General features: G+C 54.3%; 1 protein-coding gene across 3 annotated transcripts in view; it reads right to left on the bottom strand.

Annotated features, from left to right (window-relative positions):
- Positions 1-16,424, bottom strand: part of VPS9D1 (VPS9 domain containing 1) — a 69,734-nt gene extending 53,310 nt beyond the window's left edge. Inside the window, exons 1-3 of one of the 3 annotated variants that reach the window (XM_068128966.2) lie at positions 16,359-16,424; positions 16,119-16,205; positions 9,832-9,964 (exon numbers count right to left, since the gene is read on the bottom strand). In XM_068128966.2, the coding sequence (XP_067985067.2) occupies positions 9,832-9,930 (99 nt within the window). In that variant the 5' untranslated portion in view covers positions 9,931-9,964; positions 16,119-16,205; positions 16,359-16,424. Of the gene's footprint in view, positions 1-1,471; positions 5,381-9,831; positions 9,965-16,118; positions 16,206-16,358 lie in introns of those variants that run through there. The other 2 variants (XM_068128968.2, XM_068128965.2) reach the window with 2 other exon arrangements.
- Between the last annotated feature and the right edge of the window lie 1,475 nt (positions 16,425-17,899).

The raw sequence follows: 17,899 nt of genomic DNA on the forward strand, positions 1-17,899 counted from the left end.
CAGCAGCCGCCGCCCTTCCTCGATCAGCACGTCCAGCAGCCGCCGTCAACGCCATAGCTGCGGTCGTGCGGGCTGCCGCGATACGTGCACCCTGGCGGAGTCAAAGCTGCTGGTGGAGCCACAACTGCTGGTGGAGCCAAACTGCTGGTGGAGCCAAACTGCTGGTGGAGCGAAACTACTGGTGGAGCCAAACTGCTGGTGGAGCCAAACTACTGGTGGGGTGCAACTCTTTCTTGGCACTTCGCACTTCGCACTTGTTCTTCTGCCGTATCTCTGACTCTCCTTTCAGCGATCCTTGGTGCAACTCTTTCTTTGCACTTCTCGCAACTCTTTCTTTGCACTTCTGTCAAGGGCTTCCCCGCGCTTCTGTCAAAGGCTTCCGGGCACGCTTCTTATAACGCCCGCGGGCGATCAAGCCGCCGGCCTCTAGAACACGCCCATCGGTGAGCTCGCCTCGGCCCTGATTGGTCGGCACGGGCTCTCTGGCTCCGCCCTTGATGACGAGGGGCGGCCAACGCCCTGGATTCGGCGGCTCCTCCCCCTTCTTCTCCAAGCCTACCTCGTGGCTGATGGAGTCGCGGTGAAAACCGCCCAATAGCTGCGGCGAATGCAGTTGGCAATTGAGGCTTTATGAAATGAAAATGAAAGGGGATCTATCTATTTGAATTTGGTGCAATGGAGTGTCAACTAGTGGGAACAGAGCCTTAACCTACATAGAATAAGGAAATAAACTACCAACAAGAAGGAAATCTAAGATTGGCTAACGTGATTGTTTATGACCTAATTACGGGATGCACTTTGACCTTTATACACAACTGGAGGAAGGAGGGCGATATTTTTACAACAATTTACACAACAAAAAAAAAAACACAATTCTCATATCCACAACACTGCACCCTCCTCCTCTTAGGCACGTCCCGGGCCTATTACCTTTACGTTTAGTGTGGCACGTAGGTGTAGTTCCCTCTACATTTAACCTGACCCTGAGTGTGACAGTTTTAAAACATTAATAAATATGTCCCGCTGCTCCATTGCACCCTGCCTAACAGATTCACGCCCACAACTAACCGAATTGCGGAATGGTCTTCAAACTAAACATTTACGGTGGGGGCGCATTATTTACAATGACTCTACTTTATTTACAAAACGCAACCCAGGACCTGTGATCGTTCTTTTCGGGGGGGGGGGGGGGGGGGGGAGACAGTCTGCCCTGCATCGATGCACCATGAAAGCACCCACAATGCACCAATACACCCTCAAGCACCAATCGGTGCACAGTCACTACAGTTCAATAAAAATAAAAACAACAAACCCTGGTGCTGGTCTTCCTCTTCGGCTCCCTCTGCTGGCCATTGGTATTTTCCTGGTGTTGTCATCTTCTTTGCTGGCGGCCTATTTGTCATAATAAAAAGCACAAAACGTGTCCATTTTTATATATTTATGGCCCACAGGGCCGACTAGTGTGGTTCACCTGTGGGGCATAGGTGCCCTGTGACCAAGGTCCGCCAGCAAGATCTCGGGCCTTCATGGCCGGTTCCAGCAGAGGGGCCATGCCCCAACCCATGGGGTCCATAAGTGGTGTTCAGCCACAGACATGTGGTCCATAAGGTGGTGCATCGATGCAGACAGCTGTGGTTGCGAGAGTTTCAGGCGCACAATGGCGGACTCTCGCACGCTCCCCTCGGCGCCCAGTGGCGCACGGTCCTCGTGTGGGAGACAAGGGGGGGGGGGGGGGTGGAAAGACAGATGAGCGAGGGGTAAGGTCACAAGGGTACACATCAATAAAGGCAATGCAAGGCGAGGTGCGTATGGAGACGGAGCGGAGAAAAGCTCGTCCCTACCGTACGTCACCCCCCCTGTCACCTCCTCTACCCTTGCCCTTACCCCATATTTACAACAATCTACACATTTACAAATCTGTCGCTACTGTCTCGTCTTCCCCATATTTCCCCTATACCAAATTCGTCTTCACTCCCACTAACCAAAATTTGCCATCACCAATTCATCCTCAATCCTCATAAGGAGGAAGAGATGGAACACAAAGCACAATGTCACACCCACGTCATGATGCGTCTCACATTCCCAACATTTGCGTCAAAATAATAAAAACCAACAAACCATGGCATGGTGTGGAGTTTCGTCACCTCAGGTGAGTGGATGTAGATGGTGCAAGGAGATCTCAAACCTAACTACTTCCCAAATGACTTTAACACACTTTACACTACCCGGGGTCTTTCCCTGCCAAACCATTGGCCAACTTACACTCTATGCGGTTTTAAGAACTAAATTCCCATTGACCAAACTGTGGTGCTTCCTCAATTTGGGGTCTCACTCCCCCGATGCAACTCCCTGTGCCCTTGCACAATTTCCGGGCTGGGTCGTGTAGCTCTCCCAGCAGGTCTACCCACCTGCACACCTCCACCACTGTAGTTGCCACCCGAGCTTACCTAGCTCCTCACCCTAACCTATCTAACTGGGGAAGGCCCCTCCTGGCTCTGTCACCCCTCGGTGCCCTCTGGCACTGGGCTACCCGGGTCCGTCTTACGGATCCTCGGGCCCCATCCACAACAACTCTACCGGCTCCCAGAGCCCACCTGCGGCCTCACCTGGCCGACATCCTAACAGTGGCGGAGTGTCAACCAACTACACACACTAACAGGCTACACGCCCAGCCATTTCCACAACACTAATGCACCCATTCAACCATCATTCTTCCCCCACGCACCACAGATGCCAATATCCAACCACAATTTACCTGTACCCGCTACCTAACTCTTACACTACCCTCCCCGGGTATTCGTGATGGGGTCCATCCTCCTTTCCCCCATCCACACCTTCGCACCATCCACTCCACTCCACAGTTTCCACCATACTCACTCCACGACCATCCATTCCAATACTCCATATACTCCAGACCATTTATTCCATACACCTGCTCTCCATTCACCTGTTGTTGCACACCTGTGCAATCACACCTGGTGCCACCTGCACCCTCCTTGGACCATTTGGGTCAACACAACACACATCACCATCACTCCCTCATACACTGCTCCATACACCTGTTCAGTTGCACACTTGTGCAATCTCAATACAACTCACAATCACAATCATTTACTCATACCCTGCTCAATACACTTTCGATCCTCACACACAAGGCATCATCTCATCTAACTACTCCCCTCTGGAACTTGCGCTTCCCAGTCGCCCCTTTAAACTATTGCGCTCCCTCGTCATTATCATCCAACTAATCTACCTGCGTCCCCACTACCGGTATCATTGTCACTACCTAACCTTAGCGTTACCTATTGTCAATCTCTAGATCCCTACACACTATATCCTAACCCTCCCGGGCTAGTTTTCACTGCCAAACCCCATAAGCTATTGCTCCTTTGCCCCCGCTGTGAGAGATGGCAAAGTTGCCATCCCACCACATCGGGCATCTTCTACTATCAATTTGGCTCATCCAATTGCAACCAATCAAAAATTTTACAATTACTGCCAATTCTATTCACTTTTCTACATTTCGGATCAAAAACACTATCACCATCATCACAGTCCACTATATCCTAGCCTCGGTGCGTCATGACATCATTAAACTCGGCTTCGTAAAGCCGAGCAATGAATTCGGGTGGTTTGGTCGCCTGCAGTTGGATCCGTCCGGCATTCACGACTCTGGGGAGGAGGCATGCTCGGGCCGAGGTTCCACGCATCATCGCGGCTCGGTACCTTGCGGTCCCGGGCCCAATGGCTGAGGCTCGCCCGGTCGGAACCCCGTCCCCGCCACCAGGGGGCACCGTTCCGCTTCCTCCTACTCGCCCTTGAACCGGATCGGTCGCCTCGCCCGACAAGGCCCGGACTCGACCGTGCGGGGCGGGGCCAGGCTCGAATCGTGCGCGATGCTCCGAAGCGGGGCGACGCAGCATCGATCCGCGCGAGGCTTCGCATCCAACAAAGCGCTCCGCGCACCGAGCGCCCTCTATCCGTCGCCCTAGCTGCTAACCCGGTCAACGTCGATGCTTCACTCGCATACCCACACGCACACGCGACCCTTTTGACACTCACAAAACCCGGCGTTCCAACGCCTCCAGTGCATCCCCCACACTCCGTCCATTCCACCAACGCACTCCCTGTTACACACCACACCTCTCGTGCACACTCGCCGTTCGCACACTCCCTTAACACACCTCGCACACCGTCTTGCGCACTCTCCCTCGGTACGTACTCCGTACCACTCACCATGGGCGTGCACTCTTGCATCCACCCACTACCGCGCTCCGATGTGCACCCTCGCACTCGCGCCACAACCAACTCAGGTGTGCTGCCTCGCACACATTCCACCACCACTTTACTCTCCGTGTCACACTCACCCTCGCACGTACACTCCGTATCGCTTTCACTCCTTGTGTCACACTCCGTACACCCCGACGTGCATTCTCGCTCGCACTCGGTTTCACACTCGCGCTCCGATGTGCTCTCTCGCACTCGCGCCACCACCAACTCATTCTCCGTACACCCCGACGTGCATTCTCGCTCGCACTCGGTTTCACACTCGCGCTCCGATGTGCTCTCTCGCACTCGCGCCACCACCAACTCACTCTCCGTACACCCCGACGTGCATTCTCGCTCGCACTCGGTTTCACACTCGCGCTCCGATGTGCCCTCTCGCACTCGCGCCACCACCAGCTCACTCTCCGGGTCACTCTCACCCTCGCACGTACACTCCATCGTGCATTCCCGCTCACACTCGGTTTCACTCCCACACTTTATAACACACCCACTCACCGACGCACACCTTTTCCTCACACGCGTGCCATTTTTACTCACACGGGACCCTTCACCAACGCCCGGGTGCCATATCGATCCCAATCGCACGACAATCCTGTTGTCGCCAAACATCCTTCCACAAAATCTCCCCGCACAATACACAGCACGACTCACCTGGGGGATCCTTTTCTCCACGCGCACCTGCAAACTTCCATTTGGGTTAAGCACAGCATCGTGATGTGAGCAGGGACTTTGAGCATTATCCATTCCTTCCTCCAATTCCCGGGCTACCTCCGTCGTTTTTCCAATTTCGATTATTCCCACTACTGCTTTTTCTTTATTCACATCGACGACCGTTGGCTTTAATAAAATTTTCTCTCCTACCTCAGCGGTCGCCGGCTTTTCCAAACCCCGGTTCGCAATTTCTACACCCGTCATCTTACCCTCGCTTTCCTCCACTTCGCTCAACCAGTGCTCCTCGACCCGCTTTACCTCCTCGTGCACCCCTGGGACCCTTTCGCTCAACCTGCGGTCTCTGTCCCTTTCCACTTCCCACTTCCCTTACTTCATATGCGACTCTGTCCCTCGCCATTTCCTCAGTTATTTCTTTGGCTTGGGCAGTTAGGTCCCCCAATTGGTTTTTCAATCGCCCAATTTTGGCTTATAGCCCCATATTCCCCATTAGTATGGCTGCATTAATCTGCGCCATGAGGGCTTGCATGTCGAAGCCCGCCGGTACAGTGGGCTCAGCCGCCGCGGCTATGTGCGCGGCGCAATTTGGTGCTGCTACACCCACGTGCGCGAGGGCGCCATTTTGTGCACCTGACACCTCCTCAACCACCTCACCATTGCTCTCCTCCATTTCCTCCCTCTGGTCCTGGGTTACCCCTAACCCCTCTTCTAGTTCCCCCACCGGCATCCGATCACCTTGACCAGCCATGGCACGATTTCCAAATTTAAGATTTTAAATAAAACTAAATTTTGGGCCACCCGTAATTTTGAGCGCGCTATTCGCGCTTCAGGTCCGAATCTCACTCCCAGGCACCAATTGTTACGGACCGCGGATAAGGTGTTGATTTGCCGAGCGGATGGCGACCGCGGCCCGAACTATTAACAATGACAAAGACCCGATTCCTTAAACGTGGGCCAAATCGTGCCACAGATATACAATGGGGAAAAGACAAAGGAAGGACACGGATGTGAAGAAGAGGAAGACAGAAGTAGGAAATACGAATATAATTTATTTGCTATTTACAACCAAAAGAAACCAAGGAGAAGGAAGGATAATAAAATAATTTACAGAAGAAATCAAGGAGACAGTGAAAATTCTAGCTTACCTACAGTCTTAATTAATACCCCAGGACAAGACACACAAAACAGACTACGAGCAAACTCACACGAATGGGGAAATTGCAGGCAGGAATGGAAGGACTGGAAGGAGAGGAACGCTCCGCTCGAACCGGAGCACGGTCGGCCCGGGAGTCAGCAGCCGCCGCCCTTCCTCGATCGGCACGTCCAGCAGCCGCCGTCAACGCCCTAGCTGCGGTCGTGCGGGCTGCCGCGATACATGCACCCTGGCGGAGTCAAAGCTGCTGGTGGAGCCACAACTGCTGGAGGAGCCAAACTGCTGGTGGAGCCAAACTGCTGGTGGAGCCAAACTACTGGTGGGGCGCAACTCTTTCTTGGGACTTCGCACTTCGCACTTGTTCTTCTGCCGTATCTCTGACTCTCCTTTCAGCGATCCTTGGTGCAACTCTTTCTTTGCACTTCTCGCAACTCTTTCTTTGCACTTCTGTCAAGGGCTTCCCCATGCTTCTGTCAAAGGCTTCCGCGCGCGCTTCTTATAACGCCCGCGGGCGATCAAGCCGCCGGCCTCTAGAACACGCCCATCGGTGAGCTCGCCTCGGCCCTGATTGGTCGGCACGGGCTCTCTGGCTCCGCCCTTGATGACGAGGGGCGGCCAACGCCCTGGATTCGGCGGCTCCTCCCCCTTCTTCTCCAAGCCTACCTCATGGCTAATGGAGTCGCGGTGAAAACCGCCCAATAGCTGCGGCGAATGCAGTTGGCAATTGAGGCTTTATTAAATGAAAATGAAAGGGGATCTATCTCTTTGAATTCGGTGCAATGGAGTGTCAACTAGTGGGAACAGAGCCTTAACCTACATAGAATAAGGAAATAAACTACCAACAAGGAGGATATCTAAGATTGGCTAACGTGATTATTTATGACCTAATTACGGGACGCACTTTGACCTTTATACACAACTGGAGGAAGGAGGGCGATATTTTTACAACAATTTACACAACAATAAAAAAAACACAATTCTCATATCCACAACAGTATGATGGTGCGGCATGCATCCCATCCCACAACGGGAATGATGGTGCGGTGTGCATCCCATCCCACAAAGGGTATGATGGTGCGGTGTGCATCCCATCCCACAAAGGGTATGATGGTGCGGTGTGCATCCCATCCCACAAAGGGTATGATGGTGTGGCTTGCATCCCATCCCCCAAAGGGTATGATGGTGCGGCATGCATCCCATCCCACAACGGGTATGATGGTGCGGTGTGCATCCCATCCCACAAAGGGTATGATGGTGCGGCATGCATCCCATCCCACAACGGGTATGATGGTGCGGCATGCATCCCATCCCACAACGGGTATGATGGTGCGGTGTGCATATCCCATCCCACAAAGGGTATGATGGTGTGGCATGCATCCCATCCCACAAAGGGTATGATGATGCGGTGTGCATCCCATCCCACAAAGGGTATGATGGTGCGGCGTGCATCCCATCCCACAACGGGTATGATGGTGCGGTGTGCATCCCATCCCACAAAGGATATGATGGTGTGACGTGCATCCCAACCCACAAAGGGTATGATGGTGTGGCGTGCATCCCATCCCACAAAGGGTATGATGGTGTGGTGTGCATCCCATCCCACAAAGGGTATGATGGTGTGGCGTGCATCCCATCCCACAACGGGTATGATGGTGTGGTGTGCATCCCATCCCACAAAGGGTATGATGGTGCGGTGTGCTTCCCATCCCACAAAGGGTATGATGGTGCGGTGTGCATCCCATCCCACAAAGGGTATGATGGTGCGGTGTGCATCCCATCCCACAAAGGGTATGATGGTGTGGCGTGCATCCCATCCCAAAAAGGGTATGATGGTGCGGTGTGCTTCCCATCCCACAAAGGGTATGATGGTGTGGTGTGCATCCCATCCCACAAAGGGTATGATGGTGTGGTGTGCTTCCCATCCCACAAAGGGTATGATGGTGCGGTGTGCTTCCCATCCCACAAAGGGTATGATGGTGCGGTGTGCATTCCATCCCACAAAGGGAATGATGGTGTGGCATGCATCCCATCCCACAAAGGGCATGATGGTGTGGCGTGCATCCCATCCCACAACGGGTATGATGGTGCGGTGTGCTTCCCATCCCACAAAGGGTATGATGGTGCGGTGTGTGTGCATCCCATCCCACAAAGGGTATGATGGTGTGGCGTGCGTGCATCCCATCCCACAAAGGGAATGATGGTGCGGTGTGCTTCCCATCCCACAAAGGGTATGATGGTGTGGCGTGCATCCCATCCCACAAAGGGTATGATGGTGTGGCGTGCATCCCATCCCACAAAGGGTATGATGGTGCGGTGTGCATCCCATCCCACAAAGGGTATGATGGTGTGGCGTGCATCCCATCCCACAAAGGGTATGATGGTGCGGCGTGCATCCCATCCCACAAAGGGTATGATGGTGCGGTGTGCATCCCATACCACAAAGGGTATGATGGTGCGGTGTGCATCCCATCCCACAAAGGGTATGATGGTGCGGTGTGCTTCCCATCCCACAAAGGGTATGATGGTGCGGTGTGCATCCCATCCCACAAAGGGTATGATGGTGCGGCGTGCATCCCATCCCACAAAGGGTATGATGGTGCGGTGTGCATCCCATCCCACAAAGGGTATGATGGTGCGGTGTGCATCCCATCCCACAAAGGGTATGATGGTGCGGTGTGCATCCCATCCCACAAAGGGTATGATGGTGCGGTGTGCATCCCATCCCACAAAGGGTATGATGGTGCGGTGTGCATCCCATCCCACAAGGGGTATGATGGTGCGGTGTGCATCCCATCCCACAAAGGGTATGATGGTGCGGTGTGCATCCCATCCCACAAAGGGTATGATGGTGCGGCATGCATCCCATCCCACAAAGGGTATGATGGTGCGGTGTGCATCCCATCCCACAAAGGGTATGATGGTGCGGTGTGCATCCCATCCCACAAAGGGTATGATGGTGCGGTGTGCATCCCATCCCACAAAGTCAAAGGGTATGATGGTGCGGTGTGCATCCCATCCCACAAAGGGTATGATGGTGCGGTGTGCATCCCATCCCACAAAGTCAAAGGGCATGATGGTGCGGTGTGCATCCCATCCCACAAAGGGTATGATGGTGCGGTGTGCATCCCATCCCACAAAGGGTATGATGGTGCGGTGTGCATCCCATCCCACAAAGGGTATGATGGTGCGGTGTGCATCCCATCCCACAAAGGGTATGATGGTGCGGTGTGCATCCCATCCCACAAAGGGTATGATGGTGCGGTGTGCATCCCATCCCACAAAGGGTATGATGGTGCGGTGTGCATCCCATCCCACAAAGGGTATGATGGTGCGGTGTGCATCCCATCCCACAAAGTCAAAAGGTATGATGGTGCGGTGTACGTGTATCTTGTGTACAGGCATGTATCATGTATGCCCCTCATTATTTGACCTCTTTCTACGAGATATCCTGGTAATCACTTTTCTAATGTTAAAACTCCAATCTCCTCACAGCAATTACTTTGTCCACCTCGCACTCATATTGATGTCATCGGTCAACCGTGAATGAACATTGAACCAACCCCTCCATGGCAACTTTGTCCTTCCTCTAATAGTAACACGGTTATACTGTATACAAGTTACAACACCTCACCACTACCTGCACAACTATAACAGCACCTCCTTCCATCCACAAATGACCTCTCTGCGAATACAAGTTCCCGTCTTGTCCAAACCCAACATACCCGGTCGTTGCCTTCCACGTCGAGCGCCTGTGCCCTTCGGACGTGCTGCTTTGCCTCCAGTACACGCACCTTCCATGGATCCTCCGTGTGTCCAGCCATCCGCAAACGCTCCTCAAGGACGTGCGATCACACTCTGGTAATAATATTAATAACACAACTGGGGAGTCTAAACCCGAAATGTCTAACGATCGTTTGTTGTACAATCAGAAACATTTTTATCCTTTAATCGAAAGTATGAATGAAACACGCAAAAGAAAAGCTGCAACAAAAGGTAACTACAAAAAGTGACAACACACGGAAATCTACCACATTTCCCCAGATCTACTAGAATCTATATGTAGTATTTCATCCGGGCGCGATGGCGACGGCCGGAGCTCGAGCATTTAACGGTCATTATATATTTTGCCTTTACTGGACTGGCCCTCGCATGATACACTTCATCCATATTATATATGTATATATTTATATATTGTGCTGTGCACACACGACTCGATTGCCAGAGAGGTTGGCCACAACGCGTGGATACAACAAGAGTCTTTATTAAGAGGTCGGATTTCAGCACTGGGCGGGCTCGAGCTTAGAGCCCGCATATATGTCCCGAGGCCACGCCTTGCCCCCGGGCGTGGCCGAACGGTCGAAAAGCGGGGCATGCATTTCAGTTCCCCACCTGGACGCTCGCGCCACCCACTGGTGCGCGGAATTATTGTCCCTTGTGCCCGCCACACGCGCCCCCCCCCAGAATTCCCGCGCACCTGAAGGGTGAGCTTGCGGGGAAGCCGGATGACCCGGCCGAAACGCCCCCTGGTGATGCGTGCAGAGCTGGGGGGTAGTGGGACGGCAGGGCTGGGGGGTGCCGGGGGTCTGACCGCCGGGGGGCGGCCTCGATGCGGAGGCAGAGCTGCTTGCGGGGGGCGGTCCAGATCGAGGTGGGCCGGCTTGAGGCGGTCCACAGAGATACGATCCGGGACACCGCCGATGTCGATGGTGAAATATTTGTCCCCGGTCTCCAGCACGCGGAAGGGCCCGTCGTACGGGGGCCGTAGCGGTGCCCGGTGGGCGTCGTGCCGGACGAAGACGTACTCCGCCGTGCGAAGCTCCGGGGCGACGTGGGAGGACGGGCAACCGTGGTGTGCCATCGGCACCAGGGCGAACCTCCGGGCGGTCTCCTGCAGGGTGGAGCGCTGTTGCGCCGCGGACCAAGGAGCCGTGGAGTCGGGGATAAATTCGCCCGGTACCCGCAATGGTTGCACGAAGACCAGCTCCGCCGAGGACGCGCGCAGGTCGTCCTTGGGCGCCGTCCTGAGGCCCAGCAGGACCCAGGGGAGCCTGTCGGCCCAGCTGCCATCACGGAGGCTGGCCCGGAGCGCGGCCTTCATCGAGCGATGAAAGCGCTCGCAGAGGCCATTGGCCTGGGGGTGGTAGGCCGTGTTGCGGTGCAGTTTGACGCCGAGCCCTTGTGCCACCGCGCCCCAGAGCTCCGAGGTGAACTGGGGGCCGCGGTCGGACGAGATGTCCGAGGGGGCACCGAACCGGGCAACCCAAGTGGCGATGTAGGCTTGCGCCACATCAGCTGCAGACGTCGCCGCCAATGGCACGGCCTCCGGCCACCGTGTGGTGCGGTCCACCATGGTGAGGAGGTGGGTGAACCCCCGCGAGGGGGGCAGAGGTCCCACCAAGTCGACGTGGACGTGGTCGAACCGACGCTCGGGCACCGTAAATGGGGCCAAAGGGGCCTGGGTGTGGCGGTGGACCTTTGCGCGCTGGCACGCGAGGCACGTCCTGGCCCAGTCGCGGACGTCCTTCCTGAGGCCATGCCAGACGAACTTCGCCGCGACGGGCTTCTGGGAGGCCTTCGTGCCCGGGTGGGACAGGCCGTGGATGGCGTCGAAAACCGGGCGCTGCCAGCCAGCGGGCACGATGGGGCGAGGCCGGCCGAGGGAGACGTCGCACAGGAGGGCCGCGCCCGCGACGTCGAACGGCACCTCGGTGACGCGGAGGCCCGTGACGGCGGTCCGCAAAGCCTGGACGCCGGGGTCGGCGGTCTGGTCCTCCACCATCCGGGCATAGTCGATCCCGAGGTGGACCGCGTGCGCGACGGACCGGGAAAGGCAATCCGCCACCGGGTTGTCTTTACCCGCGACGTGACGGATGTCCGTCGTGTACTCGGACACAGTAGAGAGGTGACGCTGCTGCCGTGCCGACCATGGCTCGGCGACCTTGGCCATCGCGAACACAAGGGGCTTGTGGTCGACGAAAGCCGTGAACGGGCGGCCCTCGAGCAGATGGCGGAAGTGTCGGACCGCCAGGTGGAGCCCGAGCAGCTCGCGGTCGAAGGTGCTGTAGCGGCGTTCATGCGGACGAAGCTGCCGGCTAAAAAACGCCAGCGGCTGCCAAGCACCACGCACCCACTGCTCGTGCACCGCGCCCACTGCGTAGTCCGACGTGTCGGTGGTGAGGGCGATCGGTGCATCGGGCGCCGGGTGCGCCAGCATGGTGGCGTTGGCCAGGGCCAGCTTTGCGCCCGCAAATGCTGCGGCCATCGGCTCTGACCAGCCGATGTCACCTTTGCCCAGCTTGCCCCGGAGGGCCTCGTGCAGGGGGCGGAGGAGCTGGGCGACGTGGGGCACGAAGCGGTGGTAAACATTTACCATGCCCAGGAACTCCTGGAGCCCCTTGATCGTGCGGGGGCGTGGGAAATCCCTGACCGCCTCCACCTTGGCCGGTAAAGGGACGGCCCCGTGCCTGGTGATGCGCCCCAAGAAGTCGATGGCGGCGACGCCGAAACGGCACTTTGCGGGGTTGATGATCAGGCCATGCTGGCCCAGGCGTTCAAAAAGCGTGCGGAGGTGGAGCATGTGCTCCTCCTGGGACGCGCTCGCGACGAGGATGTCATCCAGGTAGACATAGATGAAAGGTAAGTCGCGCAAGACGCTGTCCATGAGCCGTTGGAACGCCTGGGCCGCATTCTTAAACCCAAAAGGCATTCGCAGGAACTCAAAGAGGCCGAAAGGGGTGATCACGGCCGTCTTTGGGACATCGTTCGGTTGTACGGGGACCTGGTGGTAGCCCCGGATGAGGTCCACTTTGGAGAACACGGTCGTGTTTGCCAACCGGGCAGAAAAGTCCTGGATATGCGGGACCGGGTAGCGGTTGGGGGTGGTGGCCTCATTGAGCCGGCGGTAGTCACCGCACGGCTGCCATCCTCCGCCGTGCTTCGGCACAATGTGCAGAGGAGAGGCCCAAGCGCTTTTGGAGCGCCGTACGATACCCAGCCGTTCCAGTGTGGCGAACGCCGCTTTCGCCACGGCGAGCTTCGTGGGGTCGAGTCGGCGTGCCCAGGCGTAGACCGGTGGCCCGACCGTGGGGATATGGTGCTCCACCCCGTGTTTGACTTCCACCGCTGAGTAGGTGGGCCGCGTGAGGGCCGGGAAACTGGCGAGGAGGCGGGTAAACTCGTCCGCTGCCGGAAGCGTGCAGACTAACCTCGCCGGGACGGAACCTTTCAGCAAGCCGCTTGGCAAGCCACTCGGTGAGCCGCTCAGTGAGCTGCTCAACGAGCCACTCAGCGAACAAGCGAGCGAGCTGAAGGTTTCGGCCTGGACGAGACATCTGCGCCTAATGTCGACCAACAGCCCATGCACACAAAGGAAGTCCGCGCTGAGCAGGGCCATTGGCACGCTGGCGGTGATGAACGACCATTGAAAGCGCTGCCCTCCGAACCGCAGTGAGAGCCAACGCTTCCCGAATGTGCGGATGGGTGTACCGTTGGCGGCAAGCAAAGCGGGGCCCCGGCCCGCAGCTTGCTTGTCGGACGCGGAGGCAGGGAGGACGCTTACCTGCGCTCCCGTGTCGCAAAGAAAATGGCGCCCGGACAAGGTGTCCGTGATGAACAGGAGGCTGCCGGAATGGCCGACGCTCAGGGCCGGAAGTGAGCGCCGGCCCGGTCGTTTCCCGACCCGTCAAAAGAACACGGCGGGCGGCACGTTTTAGCCTTGCGGCCGAACCTGGCATGGTAGTAGCACCAGGTTTGCGGCGGTGGCGACCGCGTCGGCCGTGCCGGTGGCGGTGGTGGTGGCGGCGGCGGTAGTGGTCAGGGCGCAGCAGCGGCCACGAGGGAAACCGGGGGCGCTGTAGCCTCTGCACCGGGATCCACTACGGCAGCACCGTAAACCGACCGCGTGTTGCAGGCCGCGAAAAACTTGTCGGCCTCTCCGGCCAGGGCGCGGGGTTCCGTGATGTTGGAACCGGCCAGCGCGAGGCGCACCTGTATCGGTAGCTGGCGGAGGAAAAGTGTGCGGAATAAGAAATCCGGGCGCTGTTCCCCAAGCAGAGACAGCATGAAATTCATCCGGACGATGGTCGTGTGTCGCCGAGGGCGGGAAGGTCCAGGAGGCGGTCGGCACGTTCGACCTCTGTGAGCCCGAACGTGGCGAGGAGGAGACGTTTGAGCGCCTCGTACTTGTGGTCGCCCGGCGGGCACCGAAGGATGGACACGAAGCGGGCGGTCATGCCGGGCCCGAGGGCGGCGACCACGTGGTAGCACCGGGTCTCGTCCACCGTGATGCCCCGGAGTTGGAATTGAGCTTCGGCTTGCACAAAGCAAACGTCGGCTTGCGCTTCCCAAAACTCCGGGAGTTTGATTGCGACGGCGTTGGTAGCTATGGCGCGTTCGGGGGTCAGCAACGGCTGAACCAATCGGGGTCACCAGTGTGGTGCTGTGCACACACGACTCGATTGCCAGAGAGGTAGGCCACAACGCGTGGATACAACAAGAGTCTTTATTAAGAGGTCGCACTTCAGCACTGGGCGGGCTCAACCTTCGAGCCCGCATATATGTCCCGAGGCCACGCCTTGCCCCCGGGCGTGGCCGATCGTCGAAAGGCAGGGCATGCATTTCAGTTCCCCGCCTGGACGCTCGCGCCACCCACTGGTGCGCGGAATTATTGTCCCTTGTGCCCGCCACAATATATATATATATATATATATAATTATATATCACGATCTGCACTAGACCATCTTCAGCCTTTGAAATCACTGACAATTAGCCACGTGATACAAAACAACATATCGATTATGCTAACTCAATCTTGTCCATCGTGAAGACCTCAGTGAAATATACAATATTTAGCAGCCTGACAATACTTAAAAGACTATTTGGATATTTGTTCATGAAGAAATTTGGTATTTTGGTGGCCATTTAGTTTTATGCTAATTATCTCAAATTGCCCAATGCTGACAGAAGTCCAGTAAAATTATTTTTCAAATTGGTGGTCTTGGCAAGCAAAACTGCAAAACCCACCAAAAAACAACTTAAGACACCAAAACGGGTTATGACCTGAAAACATGGTTTGGCTGCCGGACTAGCAGTAAACAGAGACTGAATCCTGGTCCAGGCAGAGGTCGAGCGGACCAGAGGATAGAGAATGGGTGGAACTTCTCTCAAGGATACTTTTGTGATGTAATGAATTGTTGGTTGTCAGGCCCTACACATGCAAGCATTCGAACGTCCATTTCAAGGCCATAGGCCGTTTCTCCCAGCTTCTCTATCCTCTGCCCGCTCAACTCAATCCCTCTCTCGAGACTGCTCTGTGTGGTTCTTCACGGTCTTGTATTTTCTGTGGTCTTGTCTTGTCAAAGTAATCCCTTGGTAGCTCTCTCTGGAAGCTCTGCACAGATTTTGAGTTTGAGGTCTCCCTTTATCATGGTTTGTGGACATAAATGTGATGTTCCTGGAACTGCTGACAAAGTCTTTTCACGCTCCAGAATTCTGGAATGTACAACATCAGGCCCCCAGCAGGTATAATGGTCTGTAATTAGTTCCATTGTTTGTGGTGACAAAAATAGATCCTATCTTTGCTGATCTTGAGTAATAAATTGTTAAGCATCAGGTCAGATAATTACAAATTGTTCTTCCTGGAACATCTGAGTCACTTCCACATGGACCACAGAGCAAAGATTTAAAAAAAGTTATTTCATCACCTTCCTATATGCACATTTACATTTCCCTGCTTATTACATCAAGATTAGCTGACTACCTGCACACGGACCATACTACGGTAGTACGCTATACATTTCTAACTGTACTAAAGTAATCTCTACCCCACCCCTAAAAATGTTACAACCTTCCACCATCTCGACCAATGAAATCTGCTGCTCACCTTCTGATGCCTTTGACCTTTTGATCTAAATAAAGTATTTTCAAAAATATAGGCACACCACAGTTATTTCAACGCTATGCTAAGAAATACAATTAGGAAAGTCAGATGCCAAAAATATGTCCTTCTGACCTGTCCGGCTGTCGTGTGTTTCCACCGCAACACCACATAAATGTATTCATTTCAATCTCGCCCGACAACGGAATCTAAGAACAAGTTCTGCAACACAGGATAACAGTGTGGTCCTGAAACAGTGGAGAACGAGAGACAGCCAAACACACAGCCAGACAGTCATGTGTCTGCCTGTCTCATGTAAACTGTGTACGAGCTGACAGTCAGACAGGATGTTAAAGAGGTAGTATATACATTTACGTTGGAGCTGTCTCGCCTGGGTTCGATTCCCGACCCGACTACAAACTGTCGGATCTGGTCCTTCGCAGGCATGTTGTTGCATCATCGCAGTGTGCTGGCCCTCGGTTGGGCATTAAGCTGGGTGTCCTGTCTGTTAGCATTAGTCGGTGGATGTTATCGCCGGCACTCTGAACAAGTGACAAATTCCTATTCTATCACTCGGAAAGCAATGGCAAACCACTCCGTGTACGATTCTTGCCACGATACTGCTTCGGCCTGCACAGAATCCGCCCTCCGGCAGTTCCAATCAACAACAAATGTGGTCACACATAAGAGTTCTTTCATGGGTCATAAAATCCCAACTCGTAAAGTGGCTCCACATGGCCAAGAACGCTGCCCAAGAAACTTGTTTACACCTCGCAATCCATATTCTGCAGCACTTCACACTGTAAACAAGAACTGCACATGTAGATAACAAATTGTGAGGAAAGGCCTGAATAGTGATGTTGTTCATGAGTCTATTATGGGTTCATTGTGCCTTTTCAATCCAATTTTGCTCCTCCACGAGCCTCAATCTTGTATCCAAAAAACGCAATTATAATAATCTATCTATAATTCCAGTAATCTCTGTGTGTGTGTGTGTTTGTCTGTGTGTCTGTGACCGCTGTTTCTCGACAACCACGGGTCCGATATACTTTAAACTTGCCAGGTATATTGCTGGGGACCCGAGGATGTGCCTTTTCAAGGTTTCATATTAATCGGAGAAGTAGTTACCGAGCTATGGCGATTTCTTTACCAAACTCCGCAAGCCGTTCGCTTTGGACCAAACCATTTCATGTAAATAGAGGGTGGGGGGGGGGGGGGGGTTGTCACCGTACTCGCAAGCCGTTCGCTTTGGCTTTGCGAATGGACCAAACCATTTCATGTAAATAGAGGGGGGGGATTGTCACCGTACTCGCAAGCCGTTCGCTTTGGCTTTGCGAATGGACCAAACCATTTCATGTAAATAGAGGGGGGGGGGGGGGGATATAATTTTAGATATATATATAGTACGGGCATGCCCTAATAAGTTTAAACGACTGCATGAATAAATTGTTCATGGAAATTGTACAAAGCGAATACAAGAAAGTGTGCCAACCTGGCCCATTGTTACACATACAGTGCCTTCAGAAAATATTCACACCCCTTGACTTTTTCACATTTTGTTGTGTTACAGCCTGAATTTGAAATGGATTAAATTGAGATTTTTTTTGTCACACATCTTCACATAATACCCCATGTTGTCAAAGTGTAATGTCTTTAAGAAATCTTTACAAATTTTATTAAATATGAAAAGCTGAATGTCTTGAGTCAATAACTATTCAACCCCTTTGCTATGACATTCCAATTTGACCTCAGGTGTATCCAATTTCCTTTGATCATCCTTGAGATGTCTCTACAACGTGATTGGAGTCCACCTGTGGACAATTCAATTGATTGGACATGATTTAGAAAGAAACACACCTTTCTACATAAAGTCCCACAGTTGACAGTGCATGTCAGAGCAGAAGCTCTACCATGAA

This window comes from Myxine glutinosa, chromosome 9 (genome assembly GCF_964187855.1).
Source record: "Myxine glutinosa chromosome 9, kmMyxGlut1.1, whole genome shotgun sequence".
Lineage (NCBI taxonomy): Eukaryota > Metazoa > Chordata > Myxini > Myxiniformes > Myxinidae > Myxine > Myxine glutinosa.